The sequence below is a fragment of the Puntigrus tetrazona genome, chromosome 6, assembly GCF_018831695.1.
Source record: "Puntigrus tetrazona isolate hp1 chromosome 6, ASM1883169v1, whole genome shotgun sequence".
Lineage (NCBI taxonomy): Eukaryota > Metazoa > Chordata > Actinopteri > Cypriniformes > Cyprinidae > Puntigrus > Puntigrus tetrazona.
Genome location: NC_056704.1, coordinates 18,758,513 through 18,774,134, shown reverse-complemented (window position 1 = coordinate 18,774,134; position 15,622 = coordinate 18,758,513). Strand labels below are relative to the sequence as shown.

At 36.9% G+C, this 15,622-nt stretch overlaps 2 protein-coding genes across 3 annotated transcripts; one reads left to right on the top strand and one right to left on the bottom strand.

Annotated features, from left to right (window-relative positions):
- The first annotated feature begins 8,651 nt into the window (after positions 1-8,651).
- LOC122347578 (protein ANTAGONIST OF LIKE HETEROCHROMATIN PROTEIN 1-like) lies at positions 8,652-10,890 on the top strand. Its single transcript, XM_043242960.1, has 2 exons — positions 8,652-8,793; positions 9,662-10,890. Exons 1-2 carry the CDS (start codon positions 8,656-8,658, stop codon positions 10,772-10,774), a joined length of 1,251 nt encoding a protein of 416 aa, XP_043098895.1. The 5' UTR covers positions 8,652-8,655; the 3' UTR covers positions 10,775-10,890.
- Positions 10,891-11,356: 466 nt separating this feature from the next.
- LOC122347579 lies at positions 11,357-14,139 on the bottom strand. 2 transcript variants are annotated; one of them, XM_043242963.1, is made up of 6 exons: positions 13,653-14,139; positions 12,741-13,148; positions 12,261-12,576; positions 12,030-12,081; positions 11,812-11,931; positions 11,357-11,555 (listed from the first exon to the last, which is right to left on the bottom strand). In XM_043242963.1, exons 1-3 carry the CDS (start codon positions 14,047-14,049, stop codon positions 12,299-12,301), a joined length of 1,083 nt encoding a protein of 360 aa, XP_043098898.1. In that variant the 5' UTR covers positions 14,050-14,139; the 3' UTR covers positions 11,357-11,555; positions 11,812-11,931; positions 12,030-12,081; positions 12,261-12,298. The 2 variants fall into 2 exon arrangements, with proteins under 2 accessions (XP_043098898.1, XP_043098897.1); XM_043242962.1 differs by having other exon boundaries at positions 11,360-11,555; positions 12,030-12,576.
- Between the last annotated feature and the right edge of the window lie 1,483 nt (positions 14,140-15,622).

The window sequence follows — 15,622 nt, the reverse complement described above, 5'->3', positions numbered from 1 at the left end:
TTTAGGGCAGTTATTTTTTTTAAACAGTATCATGTTCCTTTAACTTTTTCATTGATCAAAAGCTAGTTTTTATATAGTGATTTAAAAAAAAAATGTAAAATTAAAGGGAGTTGGAAAATGAGCCTGTTTCCAAAAAAGTGGCGTGTTCCTTTAAAGGATCTTCATGGAGCCATTGATTATTTTTAAAAATGTGGCAACTCAGAAGGCAATATTATTGCTCTGATGCTAATCTGTCATAGGTCATGGTTATGTTTTTTTTTTGTAGAATTTCTACTTAAATGAGGAAAAACACAGCAAAAGTGTTGTGCTTTAAATTAATGCAGAAATATTCTCTTGGATCAGCTGATCTTGCAAGATATGGAAAAAATGTAAACGTGTAAAAGACAAAAAAAAAGTTGTTTACAAAACAACTATTTATTTACTTTGAAATTTCATGATTAATTCAATGTTGCATGACATTTTTAGTAACAGTTTCTATATATATATATATATATTAAATTATATTTTAAATTGAGCCCACACCGATTTGTCTCGAGGCGTTCATTCTCAATTTCACATTTGATATGTTAACGCACCATTGATGACTATGTTTCCAGGCAAATCACACGAAATAAGTTTATATTGCATAGCCAGTTCATAAAATTGTTTTCTTACGAGGTGCGGTTTTGCCAGTAACAATAATGCATGGCTAGAATATACAGTTTCAAAAAGATGCGAGCCACGAAACACCGAAAGATCATCTTACGCTCGTCAGTTTGTTTTGAAGCTTCTTCATGTCTTCCCCAGCACCGAGCCCCAAACTACACTCTATCATACATGAAAAATGACACAAGCCGTTTCATTATTACAGATACCATGCAAATAAATATGCATTTTGAGGAGTGGCCTAATGCCACGACACTGGGCCCTCATGCATATTTAAATAGCTCCAACCCCGTGTCTGGCCAGCAAGCAATTTCCCGTTCCACTCCTTATGGCCCAACCCCCGCCCGGCCTCAGTGGCATGCATATGTATGAAGCACTGTTTCATATGTATCAGGTCCATCATTTTCTCCTGTTTCACTGAGGGGCGATGACACGCATGGCATCAAGAGGGATGACCCTCACAGGGGGCCAGACGGTCTCACAGGAATAGACTAGAGCCAAAACAAACTGCAGGCTCCCATCATGCTTTGTAAGGGAAGGAGTAGAGGACAGGGAGATGAATAATCCAGATACACAGTCTGCCACTGATGGCCTCTCAGGCCTTACATGGATATCTGCTCCAGGTAAAGTTTAGATGCTGATTGTTTCAGACTGTTGTAAACACTGTTGACTACAGTAAACCGGACATGAGAGAAGCTTCAACCATATATAATGGCAAAAATCTGATTAGATGGTGCTAGGAAAACTTGAGATGCGATTTAGACTAGGATTTGGACCGCAGTCCATTTGGACACACTCAGGTGGACTTGAGCTTGATACTGAACTCGTATATTTTGGACTCAAACACACGTCATGTGTAACATGAAAGATAAATAAATAATTAACACACAATTGAGGCATTAATAAGTATCTCCCAACCAAAGCTGCTAGCCATTGACTTTCATAGTAATTTTTTTTCTTTATACTATGGAATCCAATGGATACCAGCAACTGCAATTTTATTCGGAAAATCTTATTTCGTGTTCCAGAGAGTAAAGAAACTCATACAGGTTCGAAATAACATTTTAACAAAATGTTCATTTTAAGGAGAACTATACCTCTAAGGACTCCAACCCAAACACTAATGTGGTTACTAATATACAGTAACAGACTTTGTTACCATTGCGAAACCGTAGCATTAAAATAAATAAAACAATAATCTAATATGAGATAAAAATCAAATTAATAGAAATCAATACAACCTTTTGCATGAAGCCCCACTTAACAACCAGCTTCATCCTTACAAATAAGATAATCATCGTAAATTAGCATTAATCTGACAGGCCCTGCACTCTTAGCCATGAAACCAGTGTAGTAACACTTGGCATTTTGACTATGGTCATTTATTATAGAAGATGAGAAGGGATTTTCCCATGGTTCCTTTCCAGTGGCAACGGTCTATATTAACACATATGTCTAACTCATGTTTGATAATTGCTAGCATGTGCTAATTAGCCCCAAAGCTGCTGAGGAGGTCACTGATACCAAAGAGTGACATCGCTAGAGGAGAAAAATTTGGGCAAATTCAATATATATATATTTATTTATTTATTTATTTTTTTGCATAAGATTTCTTATAAAAAACAGTTCTATAATTTTTTTAAATTCTTAATTAAACCTATTTTTAAATACTATTTAAATTGCACATTACAAGTTAAACAAATTAAATGACAAATATTTTAAACAAATAAAATGTTTTGTAATAATAATAATAATAATAATAATACAGTTAGCCTAAACTGATATTAGCCATATGCTACATTTTTGGTAAAAACAGTATGGGGTTGCACCCAAAATATGTGTCAGTTAAATCAGGTATAAAATAGTCAGATTTAAAGTTTTGGATACAGTTAATAAGAAATCCTCATAATGGATTTAAAACTATTTTATATATATATATATATATATATATATATATATATATATATATATATATATATATATATATATATATATATATATATATATATTAAACAGTGGATAAAATATTGGTGAATAATTCAAAAACACAAAATCTGTGCATCTAAATAGTCATGGGACACCAAAGTATTCATGGAAAGTGGCTAATCTACCATAAATATGACTTCCAGAATTACTCTTTATGGAATAAAAACTTGCTCATGAGCACAACAAATAAACGTGTCCGATATGTTTCACGTTTTGAAGAGTCTAAAGGACATAACTTCTGTGGCCGATGCCTCAGCACATCAAAAACAGTTTATTGTGGTCATGCCTTGCTGGTAGCACTCTGCTGGACCAGAGGTTTGTCAGATCATATCTGGAGCTTTGAGCGCTCTGAAATCTGGAAGGCTGACATCAGTTATGGATCCCAAAAGACCAATTTTACACAGGCTGAGACACTGTGTGACATTCATGGAATGAAAGCCTGAGGCACAAGAAGACAGGGTGAAAGAGGACAAGATGGAGAGAGTGAGAGATGAAGATGGGGTGAGAGAGAGAGGAATGAATAGTCACCTTAGTGTGGTGGCTGATGTGCTGATATCTCTCATGGCTGTGGGCAATGTTCATGTGATTGGGTGTTTGTCAAACATTCGCAAAAGATAGCGTCCATTCACCCGAGTCTCACTCGATAAGCGTAGAATAAACACACAACACAGAAACCACATGTGTGTGTCATGTGGTACGTCAGAAAGAAACATGCTTCCACTGCTTGGAAGCTTTGAGTGCTCTGAAATCACCAGTTCAGTATACTTTAAGTGCACTTAAGAGTCAACTGCGTTAGCTGTCTACCTGTCATCTGCAGTTCGGTGCGTGGCTGTGGCCAGACGTTCCTTCACCCTGAAGTGCTTTTTGCATGAGTTTTGGGTTAAATGCCTAATACGTCTGTTGGGTTAAATGCCTAAAAACTCAAGATATTTTCATGTTTTATTCTAAGACATTAAAATTGAATTGGTTATAGACTCTTTTAATTGTTTAAAAGCGGTTGCTAACATGCCACTAGAATTTGCTGGTGGATCACGACTGTCCTTTGTGAAGATTATGAACAAAACGTGTAAGATTAAATCACTTTTTTATGGTTACAGAACTTATTGGCCTACCAAAATACAAAAATTTAGCATCATGTAGCATCAGTTATCAAATTTTCTGTTTTTTGAATTAAACTTTGCTTAATATGTTTTAATGTTTGACATCCCAGACATATAACGTAATCAACAGAGTAGGATTTGGCACTTTCGGTATAAAACATAAACATATTTTGATATAAAAAAAAGCAAGTATTCCATTCCAAACAGAGCCTCGGCGTTCAAATCGGAGAAATGATCCTCGTATGCTGTCTTGTGAATAGCGTGGGATGGAGTGTGTACGTGTGTATGCTTTTGCGTTGAGAGGTTAGTGCTGGTCAAGGTAGAATGGCTTGATCCTGAGGGTTCAGGGAGAGGAGGCTAATGCAGAAAGCCACTTCAAAAAACACTTTTCATCTTCTCTCCTTTTTTAACCATCCAGCCCTCCATCATTTTCCCCATGCCCTCCACTCGGAAAACTCCCCTTTTCATCTGGAGAGGGATCAAGACCGCGGATGTGTTTGACGTAATTATGTGCGATCAGGATTCTGCCTGTCCTCCTGTAGGAAATGATTTCATCCTTTTCAAAAGCAGGTCATAATCGAAAATAAGATGGACTGAATTTCATGTTCTTCCTTTTTGCATGATGATACCCGCTGTCCACGAAGACCTCTGCTTCTGGCTTTATTCATAATTCATTTCTAGCATGACAAATGCGAGCTTTTTCTCTCCCACACTAAAAGAGATGACTGACTTAAAGCCACACTCAAATGACTTTGAGGATTAATAATGAATATGTGAACCGGGCCAAAAGCGCGAGTTTACAAGGTTTGGACAAAAGTGTTCTAGGAGAGCAAAGTCCAAAACACATGAGTGAAAAATGATGTCTTTTAAGTTATGAAATTTTTATAAGAATGTCCTATCGTTTTATTTGTTGTTTCATGTTTTTTTTACTGAGCTGAGTTTAAAAAAATTAAAAGGTATTTGTTAATGTTTAATTTCACAATTCTGACCATTTTTTTCTTTCCTTGCAAGAACTGCAAGATATAAACGCAGCGAAATAAAAAGTTGCAACTACTTTTTTATCCTATTACAGAATAAAAAACTGAATATTGAGATGTAAACTTGGTGTGATGAAAGTCAGAATACTGAATTTATATCCTGCAATTATGATGGAGGTTCTTTTCAGATTTTTTTTTAGAATTGTAAATCTGAATTATTAGATGAAATTGTTACAATTTGTGTATATAATAATATACGACTTGAAACAGATTGCATTCTTCAGAGGCATGTTTGATGACCGAAAACATAATGTTCTCAACGTAACCAAGAACATACATCAAGAACATGACAGGATTACTTCTGATTTCATTTTGACTTGACTATTTTAGCCAGTTATACCCATTGGCATGATTGTTACGGTAGTGCAGCAGCGTACGATATAGTAGAAGCCCTTGCTCAGTTTCCAATACTCCATTATCATGCTTTTGTTTTCATTGAACCTCTAAGGATAAGCGTTTCCCAAGTAAATGTTAATGTGCATGTTCATATGCACATATTATTCCAATAACATCATGGTCCTAAGTGCAACCACCCTGGGAAATTGACCAAATGCTTCAATTGAAAGCATCAGGACAGGTTGCATTCAACAACACAACACTCATTAATCTATGAATATTCAAACCGTCACTTTAATATCATTGACACGCATGAACTTTGTGGCGGTCACCAATTGCAACAGGTGACCATGAGTAATTATGCAGATTTATTCAAGACATTAGCATGATTAATTAGGTGCAAACCGAGGTGGCTACACTTGAATTAGTAAGCATTATGAATAATTACCATGCATATTTTGCTCTTTATGTGGCTGGGTTTTGTGATAAACAAAGCTTTAATTACGAGAAAACATCTGGGAATAGTAGTGACCTTCATTAATCTTACGCATGAAATTCCCTCTGCTCTACACCCTGATGCATAATTATTGCATTAATAACAGAGGCTGCACTGTATTAGTCCACTTGAGGAAATTCATACTATTGCCCTTTAATATGAAGAAAACTAAAAGTTATAACCTGCTGCACTGAGAAACAAATGCTTTGTTTAAATAAGAGAATGTACTTGTCTGCGTCTCAAACTCTTTGGTGCACATACTATCCAAGCTTTATTTGTGGATATGATTCTATAGCGTTATCTGTGCAAAATACAGATGCTTTACTCAAGTGGTATTGCTATCAACGGACATGTCCGTCTTGGCTTTGACATTCATCTTCCGAGGTAAATGGAAAACAGCACAGGTCCCCATTTATCCTTGAGTGTTTCACAGAAGAAGCAGTGTCTTATGGTTTTGGAACGACACATTGGTGAGCAAATGAAGACAGAATTTTCATTTTTGGGTTAATAGAAACCTTAACGGATCATATATGTACTGTGGAAGTCTGCCATCTTTAAGTTTTTCAGCAACTCTTCAAGTCTGAAACGTCAGAAAGCGTGATAGATGAGAACAGCAGAGGAAAGGGTGAAAGGTTTGTCCTCTCGCAGTGACTCTGCCTCTTTGGCCTGACTTCACACAAACAGATCAGCAACTATGAAAAGGACCAGAATCTAGAAGAGGGGATCAGTTTTCCCTGAGTCTAACCACTTACCCAGCGGAGCTCACACACACACACACACACACACACACACACAATTCATGTCAGGGTTGTCAAAGTAACCTGATCCTAAGGCCTCCTGACATGCAGCAGTCCAGTCTGTGCTCTCTCTGCCCATACACTCTGGCTGTAAAACAAAGGAATTGCTTCCACATGTTTCTAAAGGCTGCAGAGTCTCAGGGTACAAATCTTCAGAATGGGACCCTCCTCTGCCAGGACACTTGCTTGCTTTCCCCTCTCCTCAACACACACACACATACACGTGCAGGCATGTCAAAACTGCCATCTAGTGTTGTCTTGCAATAAAAAGGCACAATTTAAGGAAACTGGTTTATTTACATTAAGATATGTATCATTAGTTCAAAGCATTTTAGCTATATCTGAGTGAGTAATACCAAACATTTAATAAGATTTATTCGCTGACCTTAAAACGTCCGACTTAGTATGAGCACTGATCACCATAATAACGACTTTAAAATGAACAAGATTTTATGAACAGTAATTTTAAATAAATGTAATATAAAAAACATCAATTAGGCAAAAAAAAAAAGCCCAATGTGGATGCTCTACCACACAAGAAATAGATTTAAAAATCTAAGTAGATTATACATTATGGGGTTTTTTTCAGCGTATTTATGCATAAATAAATGTTATATAAAACTGCACTGGTCATATTACTAGATTCACAGACATGACCTATTGTGTTTACTACAAGTAGCAATGAAAAAATAAATAAATAAACTACTTTAAACAGGTCTCCTGTGAACACCCCCATCTGCTTTTGGTCAGCAAAATATAGCCATGTCCCAAATGCATACCATTGGTTTGCCAAACATTAAGGACAGCAAATAAAAATATGATTTTAAATGAAAAATGGATCTCACGTTGCACACAAAAAACACATGCTTCTTTTAGTGGCCATATTATACATAGTGGCTAAATGACTAAATATTAACACTATGTGCATACTAATATTTTCGCTAAGTGAAGTGACATGAAATGGTGTGGAACTGCTTTTCAGCCACTGTTTGACTGAAGCTATTGTAAGATGTATGTTATACTCACAGCTATGACCTTACGTCAAGAGACCGAGTCCTGTTTTGTCATAATTAACACTAATAAATGAAATAGGAATAAATCCAAATACAGATATTTCATATTTCAGTGTTCACTATTGCTTAAAATAGAATGATTAACAATAATAACAATGATGTTCTTTGGGTAATTATTACGCTTGCTTCATTGCCATCAGATTTTTAATATTAAAAGCAATGCTTTATCCCGTTATAAGTCAACTGATAGAAAAAATGAATTAAAAAGTCTATTAATTCGATAAAGTGAAGCTGCTAAATTGTTCATATAATATGCAAAGTCAGCTTTCTTTGTGTTTTAATGGTTTCTGTTTTAGTTTGTTTAATTTAAGTGAAGAGATTTTAACAAACAAAGCAAAATCTATGCCCCATGCACCTCCACTAAACTTCTGCAGTCCTTTCTTCAGGCCAGTCTTGACATACTGGTTGTTCATTAACCTAATTTATTATAACTAACATAACAACTAGGAGGAATTCTTCTACTGGGCAGTCTAATTTGCATATAGAGACTTAATGAGTGCATGGCAGCAGGTGCAGGAGGATAGTAATTATCACTAATGATAGTCACCTGTGACCATCCCCACCTTTTCTCAAGGTTCATGCAGTTATAACGAACTTAACATGAACATCACGGACTGCATAACTGCAGAAAAAAAAAGGAAAGGAAACAAAAATGAGAGAGCAAACGTAGCCTATGTAGAGCATACAAACTTATTCCTGACTGATTAAGTATTGTGTAATTATTGATGACTGATTTAAAATGAGAATGAAAATTAGAAATACTTTCTTTTTATGTTTTACTGAACAAGTAGGCCTACATTTTTGATCAAATTTTTTTGAGATGTGTAGTTTTGCCGCCCTCTAGTGGTGATTTGCACAAGGTGCAATACACAACACAGACTGCACACACCAAAAAATAGCTGAAAAACCTTTGGCTCTCTTTAAGACAGGCCTTCGTATAATATAATTATGGTATTTTGTGTTCACAATTCATTACAGTGCTGGTTTATAGTAGTTGTCACTTATCACCAATGGAAATAATTTAGGTTTGGAGTACAAAGGGGTATTTTATATAGTGTTGTATTCCTGGTACATATTTAGCGTTTAATTGCAATAGAAAATGAAAGAACAGCGTTTGCAATTATTTGAGCGAGTCGAACAATTACGTAATCGACCACGTGACTACGTAGCCGCCCACAAACAAACATGGCGCGTCACAGTCTTTGTTTACAGGTCTGCCTTTTAGTCTTGAGAACGTATTTTAACATCCAAAGTAATTTAATTCAATGTCTTTATGCCGTCCAACGACAATGTCATAGACAACGTCTACGCTCAAGACGACAGGTCAGTTTTTATTGTTGCATGTATTCAAAATGTGCAGATTTCCCGTACTTTCAATTATTAACTCGGTGTCCTTTAAAATAATTCGCTACGATATAGTACAAAGCACGATCTGGTCTGTGTTCACACCATTTATATTTCGGGGCGAGACAATGTAACAAATAAAAAATGTAATTGTTATTAAATGTAAGTAAAAACGTAATCAACTGTCAATTTTCTCTGAGGCATATCTGAACATATCTTGTTATGTGTAGGCCTGGCACAAGTTCACTGCAAAAAAAAAATAATAAACACAGTTTACTTAAAACCGATTGTTGCGTTTTTTCTATCCTGCAAACATACACACATCTTTTTTAAGCACTGTTTATACCTTTAAATTTGGTCGGAATGTTTTTTAAAAATGGTTGGATATTTTAGGTTTTTAAAGTAATAACGTTATCTGGTTTATTTTTTATAGATATAGGCATACAGCAGTACTGTTTGTGTGTGTGACCGTGTAAATGTATTTCTTTTAAATGGTAAAATGTCACACTCACACATTTGTCGAGGTTTTAAACAAAGTAGAAAGACATATATATATATATATATATATATATATATATATATATATATATATATATATATATATATATATATGTCTGTCAAAAATTTAGTTTTAGTTTTTCGATGATTTGCATTTTTTGAATTTTCATAAGCATGCTTTACAACGTTGTACGTTCCCTGTCTTGCGATGTAAATGTGCAAAAAAATGTAGTAAAACTTCCTAGAACATGACGTAGAGTAGGAACCTTGAAAAAAAAAATTATTGTATGGCTATAACAGAACAGAAGACTGGCATTATATAATATCTGCAGACCATTTTATTTAACAGATTGCTTTGGTTATCATGAGAAGACGAACATCTGCTGTGTGGTCCTATCCTCGAGAGCACAAGTGGTGGGATACCATTGTCCCTGCATTCACTCCAGAACAGTTCATCCAGAATTTCCGGGTCTCGCGGGAGTCTTTTGAATACATCTGTTGTCGTCTCAGGCATGTACTTCAACGAAGGAACACCAATTTCCGTTTGTGCGTACCTTTGAAAAAACGAATTGCCATTGCCCTTTGGAAGCTTGCCACTGGCAGCGAGTACAGAAGTGTCAGCCAGCTTTTCGGGGTCGGCGTGAGCACTGTATTCAACTGTGTGCAGGACTTCTGCAACGCTGTAATAAAAGTTCTTCTGGCTGTACACGTTAAATTCCCAGATTCTACAAAGTTGAAGGAGATGGCAGATGTTTTCGAAAGTGGCTGGAATGTTCCTCAGTGTGTGGGTGCAATAGATGGAAGCCACATTCCAATAATAGCGCCTGAAGATTACCCTCGTGACTATTTTAACAGGAAGGGGTGGCATTCAATAATAATGCAAGCGGTAGTGGATGGCAAAGGGCTTTTCTGGGATTTGTGTGTTGGCTATCCTGGGAGCGTACATGATGCCAGCGTCCTAAAAGAGTCTCATTTGTGGAAGATGTTGAACGATGGACACCCGTTAAACCAAAGCAAAGTGCACATCTCTGGTTCTGATGTTGGATACTACTTGATTGGAGACTCAGCCTATCCCTTGCAAAAGTGGCTGATGAAACCATTTGCGGACACGAGCAGTCTAACCCCACAGCAGCAGAGGTTCAATCTCAGGCTGAGCAGTGCAAGGTCGGTTGTGGACTTGAGTTTTGGAAGGCTAAAGGCAAGGTGGAGGTGTCTCTTAAAGAGGAATGACTGTAAACTGGAGCTGATAAAGAAGATGGTTTTGACCTGCTGTGTGCTACACAATATCTGTGAGGAACGCGGAGACCGCTTCAGCGAAGACCTTTCGGCCATCCATGTGAACATGCAGCCTCCCGTTCAAGCATTAACAGAGCACGGACGACCAGAAGGGACGGATGTACAAGCGGCATTATTAGACTACTTCAACAGACAGGACAGTGAAATTATACAAGGAGCAGTTTAATTTGTATCACTTTTTCTATTGTTTTATTTTTTAGATGGTGTTTTTTTCCAAGAAATGTTCCACAATTGATGTATATAGATTTATTATAAAGTAATTGCAATAAAAAAAAAAATACATTTGACATGTGAAGTGTTCATTTGTGAGGTACAAAGACAAAAAAGTAAACTTGAGACATGTGTGCATGAAGCAACAACACAAAGTAAACAATAAACAAATGTTGTTAAAGCATTTGTAACAGATATTAGTTCTGCAGTCTAAACTCCATCCAACACACTGCATGTTGATGCTGTTTTACGTAAAGGAATATTCCATCCTTTTGCATGTTACTAACATGAAAAAAGTGCTGCAATGTGGTTGAGCCATTTCCTTCATTGCATTTTCCCTTCCTAAAATGTTTGCTGATATATTGTTCCTTGCTGACCTAACAAAGGCCTTTAGCTTTCTAAAAATCAAGTTCACAAATAACCTTGAACTACTCAACCGGAGACTGAACCTGCTGCTTATTTGTTGTGGCAAAGAGCAGCAAGGACCCATCTTATTAGTACCAATTTTAGTTTTCAAAAAAGGAACGAAGGAAATGGCTCAACCGCATTGGTTTTTTTTTCAGGTTATGTCAGCATGCACAGAATGTAAATTAGTGTTGTAATGTCTGTGTAGAAAGTAGAAACCATAGAACGCAAAAAATAACACCATGTTATTTGAAGCAAATTTTAATATTGGGCAATAACTCTGCCTTTATTCCGAGAAATCTGATGGTCAGGCCTCAGTCAAGCTCTTGAACCTGTAGAACAAATTAATTATACAAAACAGGACAGAAATATGTTAATCTGAATAAATCGGTTCTAAATCAAAAAAATACAGATCATGCAAAATGCTCACAAACACTATCTTGCACTTTTCCTCAACCTCAAAAATATAGCTAGCAAAATTGCAAATATTCCCTTAAGCCTCATGTGCAGTTGTGACTACAATCCAATTCTGGAAAAGCATTACTTACTAATGTCATCTTACAACCTGAAACGCTAGGATGGACTTACTTTCATTGTTTTCTTGACTGACATCGTGTGTGTTTGTGAGATCGGTTGCTCTTTCTTCCATCTGGGGCCTTTTAATCAAAGTCATGAAGAGAGTTTGAGTTTGTGCCGTGATGGCTTCACCTGAATCAATGAAATTTCAACACACAAATTAAAATCCAATAAACAAGAAAATAGTTTATTCATGGTTAATATAGTCTTCTAACTTCTAGCTACTTTACCTTTGCTCCTGTCAAACACATCAGTGTTTGCTACACTAGCTGGTCGTGGTCTCTATATGATAGGTGGATGACGGGGAAGAGTTGATGTTGTCAATCATAAAACCCAATTATATTTTGAAGGCGGATTAATAAAAGAAAAATGCTATAATAAAATGCACAAAACAATTCCAAATGAAATCTGGAATGTATATCAATAAAGTAACTTAAGGTTCCATTTGAGTCTCGCTTCAACTTTTTCAACAATTAAGGCTGCAAAAGGAATCCAGTGTTCATGGCTTGTTTCCCTGCTGTTCCTCCATTATTGCTACCATGCGTCCCAGTAGTCCCAGCATAGAATTCGTAGCTTCGTCCATTTTATTAAGAATGGCAGTATTAAGTTCTTTGGCGTGAGCCATAAACCGTTCGTCAGCGGTTTTCAAGTATTCCAGCAGCTCCTGGTTTGAATCTTTCTTCGTTATTCTGTTTGTTCCTAGAGACTTTCTTTGCTGGGGATGAGAGGAGCTGAAGGACGGTTCAGCTTTGTCCAGCACCTCCTCAAGTGAAGAGTCTGAATTCAATGTAATAAAAGCAGCGTCTTACTTTAATATCTGAATAATGCATTTGCGTAATAATTGTCAAAAACGAGGATAGCAAAATTTGCAATGTGAGCTATTCCTTTGCCGTATGCATTAGAAATTAGAACAACAAAATAAGATGATAATGGAAACTTACTGAGATCAGCTATAGAAGACGCCGATTCTGTATTCGTTTCAAGCATTGCTGTTGCTGAATTTAATGCTTCAGTAAATTGACTTGACGGTAGGCGTTCCAGCGCAGAGTCCATAACATCATAGTTAATGGTTTTATCGCTCCATTGGCTGCTACTTTTACTTTTCTCCTTCTTATTGTCCCTGAACACCCTCTTATGTTTAAGTTTTTTTAGCTTGTTAATGATTTGGTCGGTTGTACGAGTAAACCCAACGTTTACCATCTCTTGGCATATATCGTCATACACTCTTTTCTTTCTTTTATGCGTCCCCAGTTTCTCCTGGATCTCCGTGGAAGACCATATCGCAAGCAGCGAGCTGGTTTCCTCTGAAGACCAGTGCTGTGCTGTTTTGGGCTCAGATATTTTGCTACCTTCAAAAAACATAAAAATAACAACTCAGTCAAGGTTGCAACACTTTACTGCATACAATATATATACTTTTTGATAAAAGTCACTTTACTTACAGTAAATGCAAAGTAATCTCAGATCTCTTTTTATTCTACTTTAATTGTCTATAACAGGACATTTTTTCTTAATGGGTTTTTGATTTAAATAGTTTGACAAAGTATTTGTACAACCCTCTTTATAAAGTTGCGACCATTTCAAAAAAGAGACTACTAAATTGTAAGACTAGTCTAAGCAATTAACTTAACCAGCCACTGCATATTACTAGAATTATTATTCAACATTTCTGCATTTTTGTCAGAATTTACTTGGGCTGTTTGTTTTTTTGTTTGTTTTTGAGTGAACCTAAAGTAAAAACCTATTTTACATGTTCATGTTTAGCTTCAATTTGATTAATTGTGCAACATTAGTGACTAGACCAGTAACCAAGTCATCGTACACAGTATACAGACACAGCATTGAAAACGAACCTAGCTCGGTTACAGAAAACGCAACGAAGTCCGCGTTTTTCTCAAGAGTGTCTGTCGCTGAATTAAAGGCCCCAGTCAGATGACTGCTTGGTCCATGCTCCAGCACAGACTCCATAACTTCGTGGTCGAATGTTTTACTAATCTGCCCACTATCACTCTCACTCGGTTTCCTTTTCAGGTCCCTGTACTCCTTTCTGAGCTTCTTTAACTTATTTTCGATTTGCTCGGTCGAGCGACTGAAGCCCCCGTTCAGCATTTCCTGGCTTATCTCATCGTAAACTCTTTTCTTCTTTGCGGAGCTCCCCAGTTTCTTCTGGATCTCCGTGGAAGACCATATCGCAAGCAGCACGCTGGTTTCCTCTGAAGACCAGTGCTGTGTGTTTTTGTTTTCGCACATTTCTATAGTCTACAGTTAAAAGGCACTGTGTCTGCACGCTGAAACGTAAAAGCTACATCTGGTTGTTTTGAAAACGTTTCCTGGTGACGTCACATTCCCGCCCCAGGCATTATTGTTTCCTAGTTCAAGAAGGACCCCTGTGGATACAAGTCAGAGCTCCTTCAAGCGGCTATAAACTGCGGTACAATACTATGTGTGGTATGAGGACAGTCTCATACTCGAATCACTGTGCGTTACAGCATCAAGCAAAGCATCTAGCTGTTTGAGTGAGTCTCTGAATTGTTTTCTCATTCTAGATGGAAACACGTCTGGTTTAATTTTAAGTGCATTTTTTATAGTCAAGTCATACATTTACAATTAATCCACCACTGATTTATTTTTATTTGAGACACCCAGTGCCTTCCTGTACAAAATGGATGCGGTCAGAAGTGCTTTTGAGTCAGGCAGCTCCGGGGCTGCCAACTCTCACGCATTCCGCGTGAGACGCACGCAAATGACACGATTCTCACGCTGCACGTTCATTTTCTCCCGCACCGAAATCATTTAATTTTCTGCTGTGTTTCACTTGGAGAACGGACACTTCAAACTACTGTGTATATGGTTTGTTAAGCAACATTGTCAAATCTGACCAACATTTAAAACATTTTGTGATATATCTACCATTGGTGAGCCAAAGCTGGTGAAACAGATGGCTCGCCATTAGGTGGCAGTATGTACTCGTCTATATGTGATCTAAAACGTTGGACGTCCTAAAACGAAGATAAATGGTATACCCTTAGGTCTAATCCAGAATGTAATATCTCAGCTAGTTGGATATGACAGTGGGATTCTAGAAGACTTTTAAAACCTGAGGCACGACGTGTATTTATAGCACAACAGCTTTCGTTCAATTCACAGAGCATCTTCAAGATACACTGGAAGCAACTCATTTGTTGCTGCTGACATGAAAGGGCAAAGTTGTAAAAAAAAAAAAAAAAAAGTGGTATCGCTACTTTACAACACACTCTTATGACAAGTATTTTTTGTCTACTATTGTGATGACCCTTGTGTTAAAAAAGTTAATATCAAGTAACTTTCGCTCAGATAATTTTTTAACATCATTTTGAGAGTTAGAATGGCGTTGAAGTGGTTATTTCATATAATATTGCACCATTTAGCAATGTATTTGTGCAGAACTACTGACAGAGTTGTACTAGGTAAGCTAGGTAAGTTACTTATTTCTTATTCCATCTGCTTTTTAAGTAATGGATGATGATGAATGTCTGTGAGGTGTGGAGCCTTGACTCCTTCTCATTTTATGGGACTCCAGACTATAATCAGGAGCCCAAATAATGTGGCACTGAAATGAAAATCAATGCAGGAGGAAACACTGCCGCTGCCAGAGGGAAGCATGCAAGGTCACGAGCCAGTATCATTTTTACCAGACGCAAAATCACAATATTGTCTAAAAGGGTCACGTTTATTCAAGGAAAGCAGCAAATAATTGGTTCCATAAAGACCTTGCTGTACATACAGCGGTAGGGACCACAGAGGAGATGTAAGGGGTCGGTTATCGAATGTGTTTAGCCTGAAA

Excerpts from the sequence above, each read along its gene's own strand:
- LOC122347578 (XM_043242960.1), top strand. The coding sequence starts at position 8,656 with ATGGCGCGTCACAGTCTTTGTTTACAGGTCTGCCTTTTAGTCTTGAGA. Across the intron at positions 8,794-9,661 it reads GTCTACGCTCAAGACGACAG|ATTGCTTTGGTTATCATGAG; the intron begins GTCAGTTTTTAT and ends TTTATTTAACAG.
- LOC122347579 (XM_043242963.1), bottom strand. The coding sequence starts at position 14,049 with ATGTGCGAAAACAAAAACACACAGCACTGGTCTTCAGAGGAAACCAGC. Across the intron at positions 13,149-13,652 it reads GTTTTCTGTAACCGAGCTAG|GTAGCAAAATATCTGAGCCC; the intron begins GTTCGTTTTCAA and ends TGTTTTTTGAAG. Across the intron at positions 12,577-12,740 it reads GTCTTCTATAGCTGATCTCA|ACTCTTCACTTGAGGAGGTG; the intron begins GTAAGTTTCCAT and ends CATTGAATTCAG.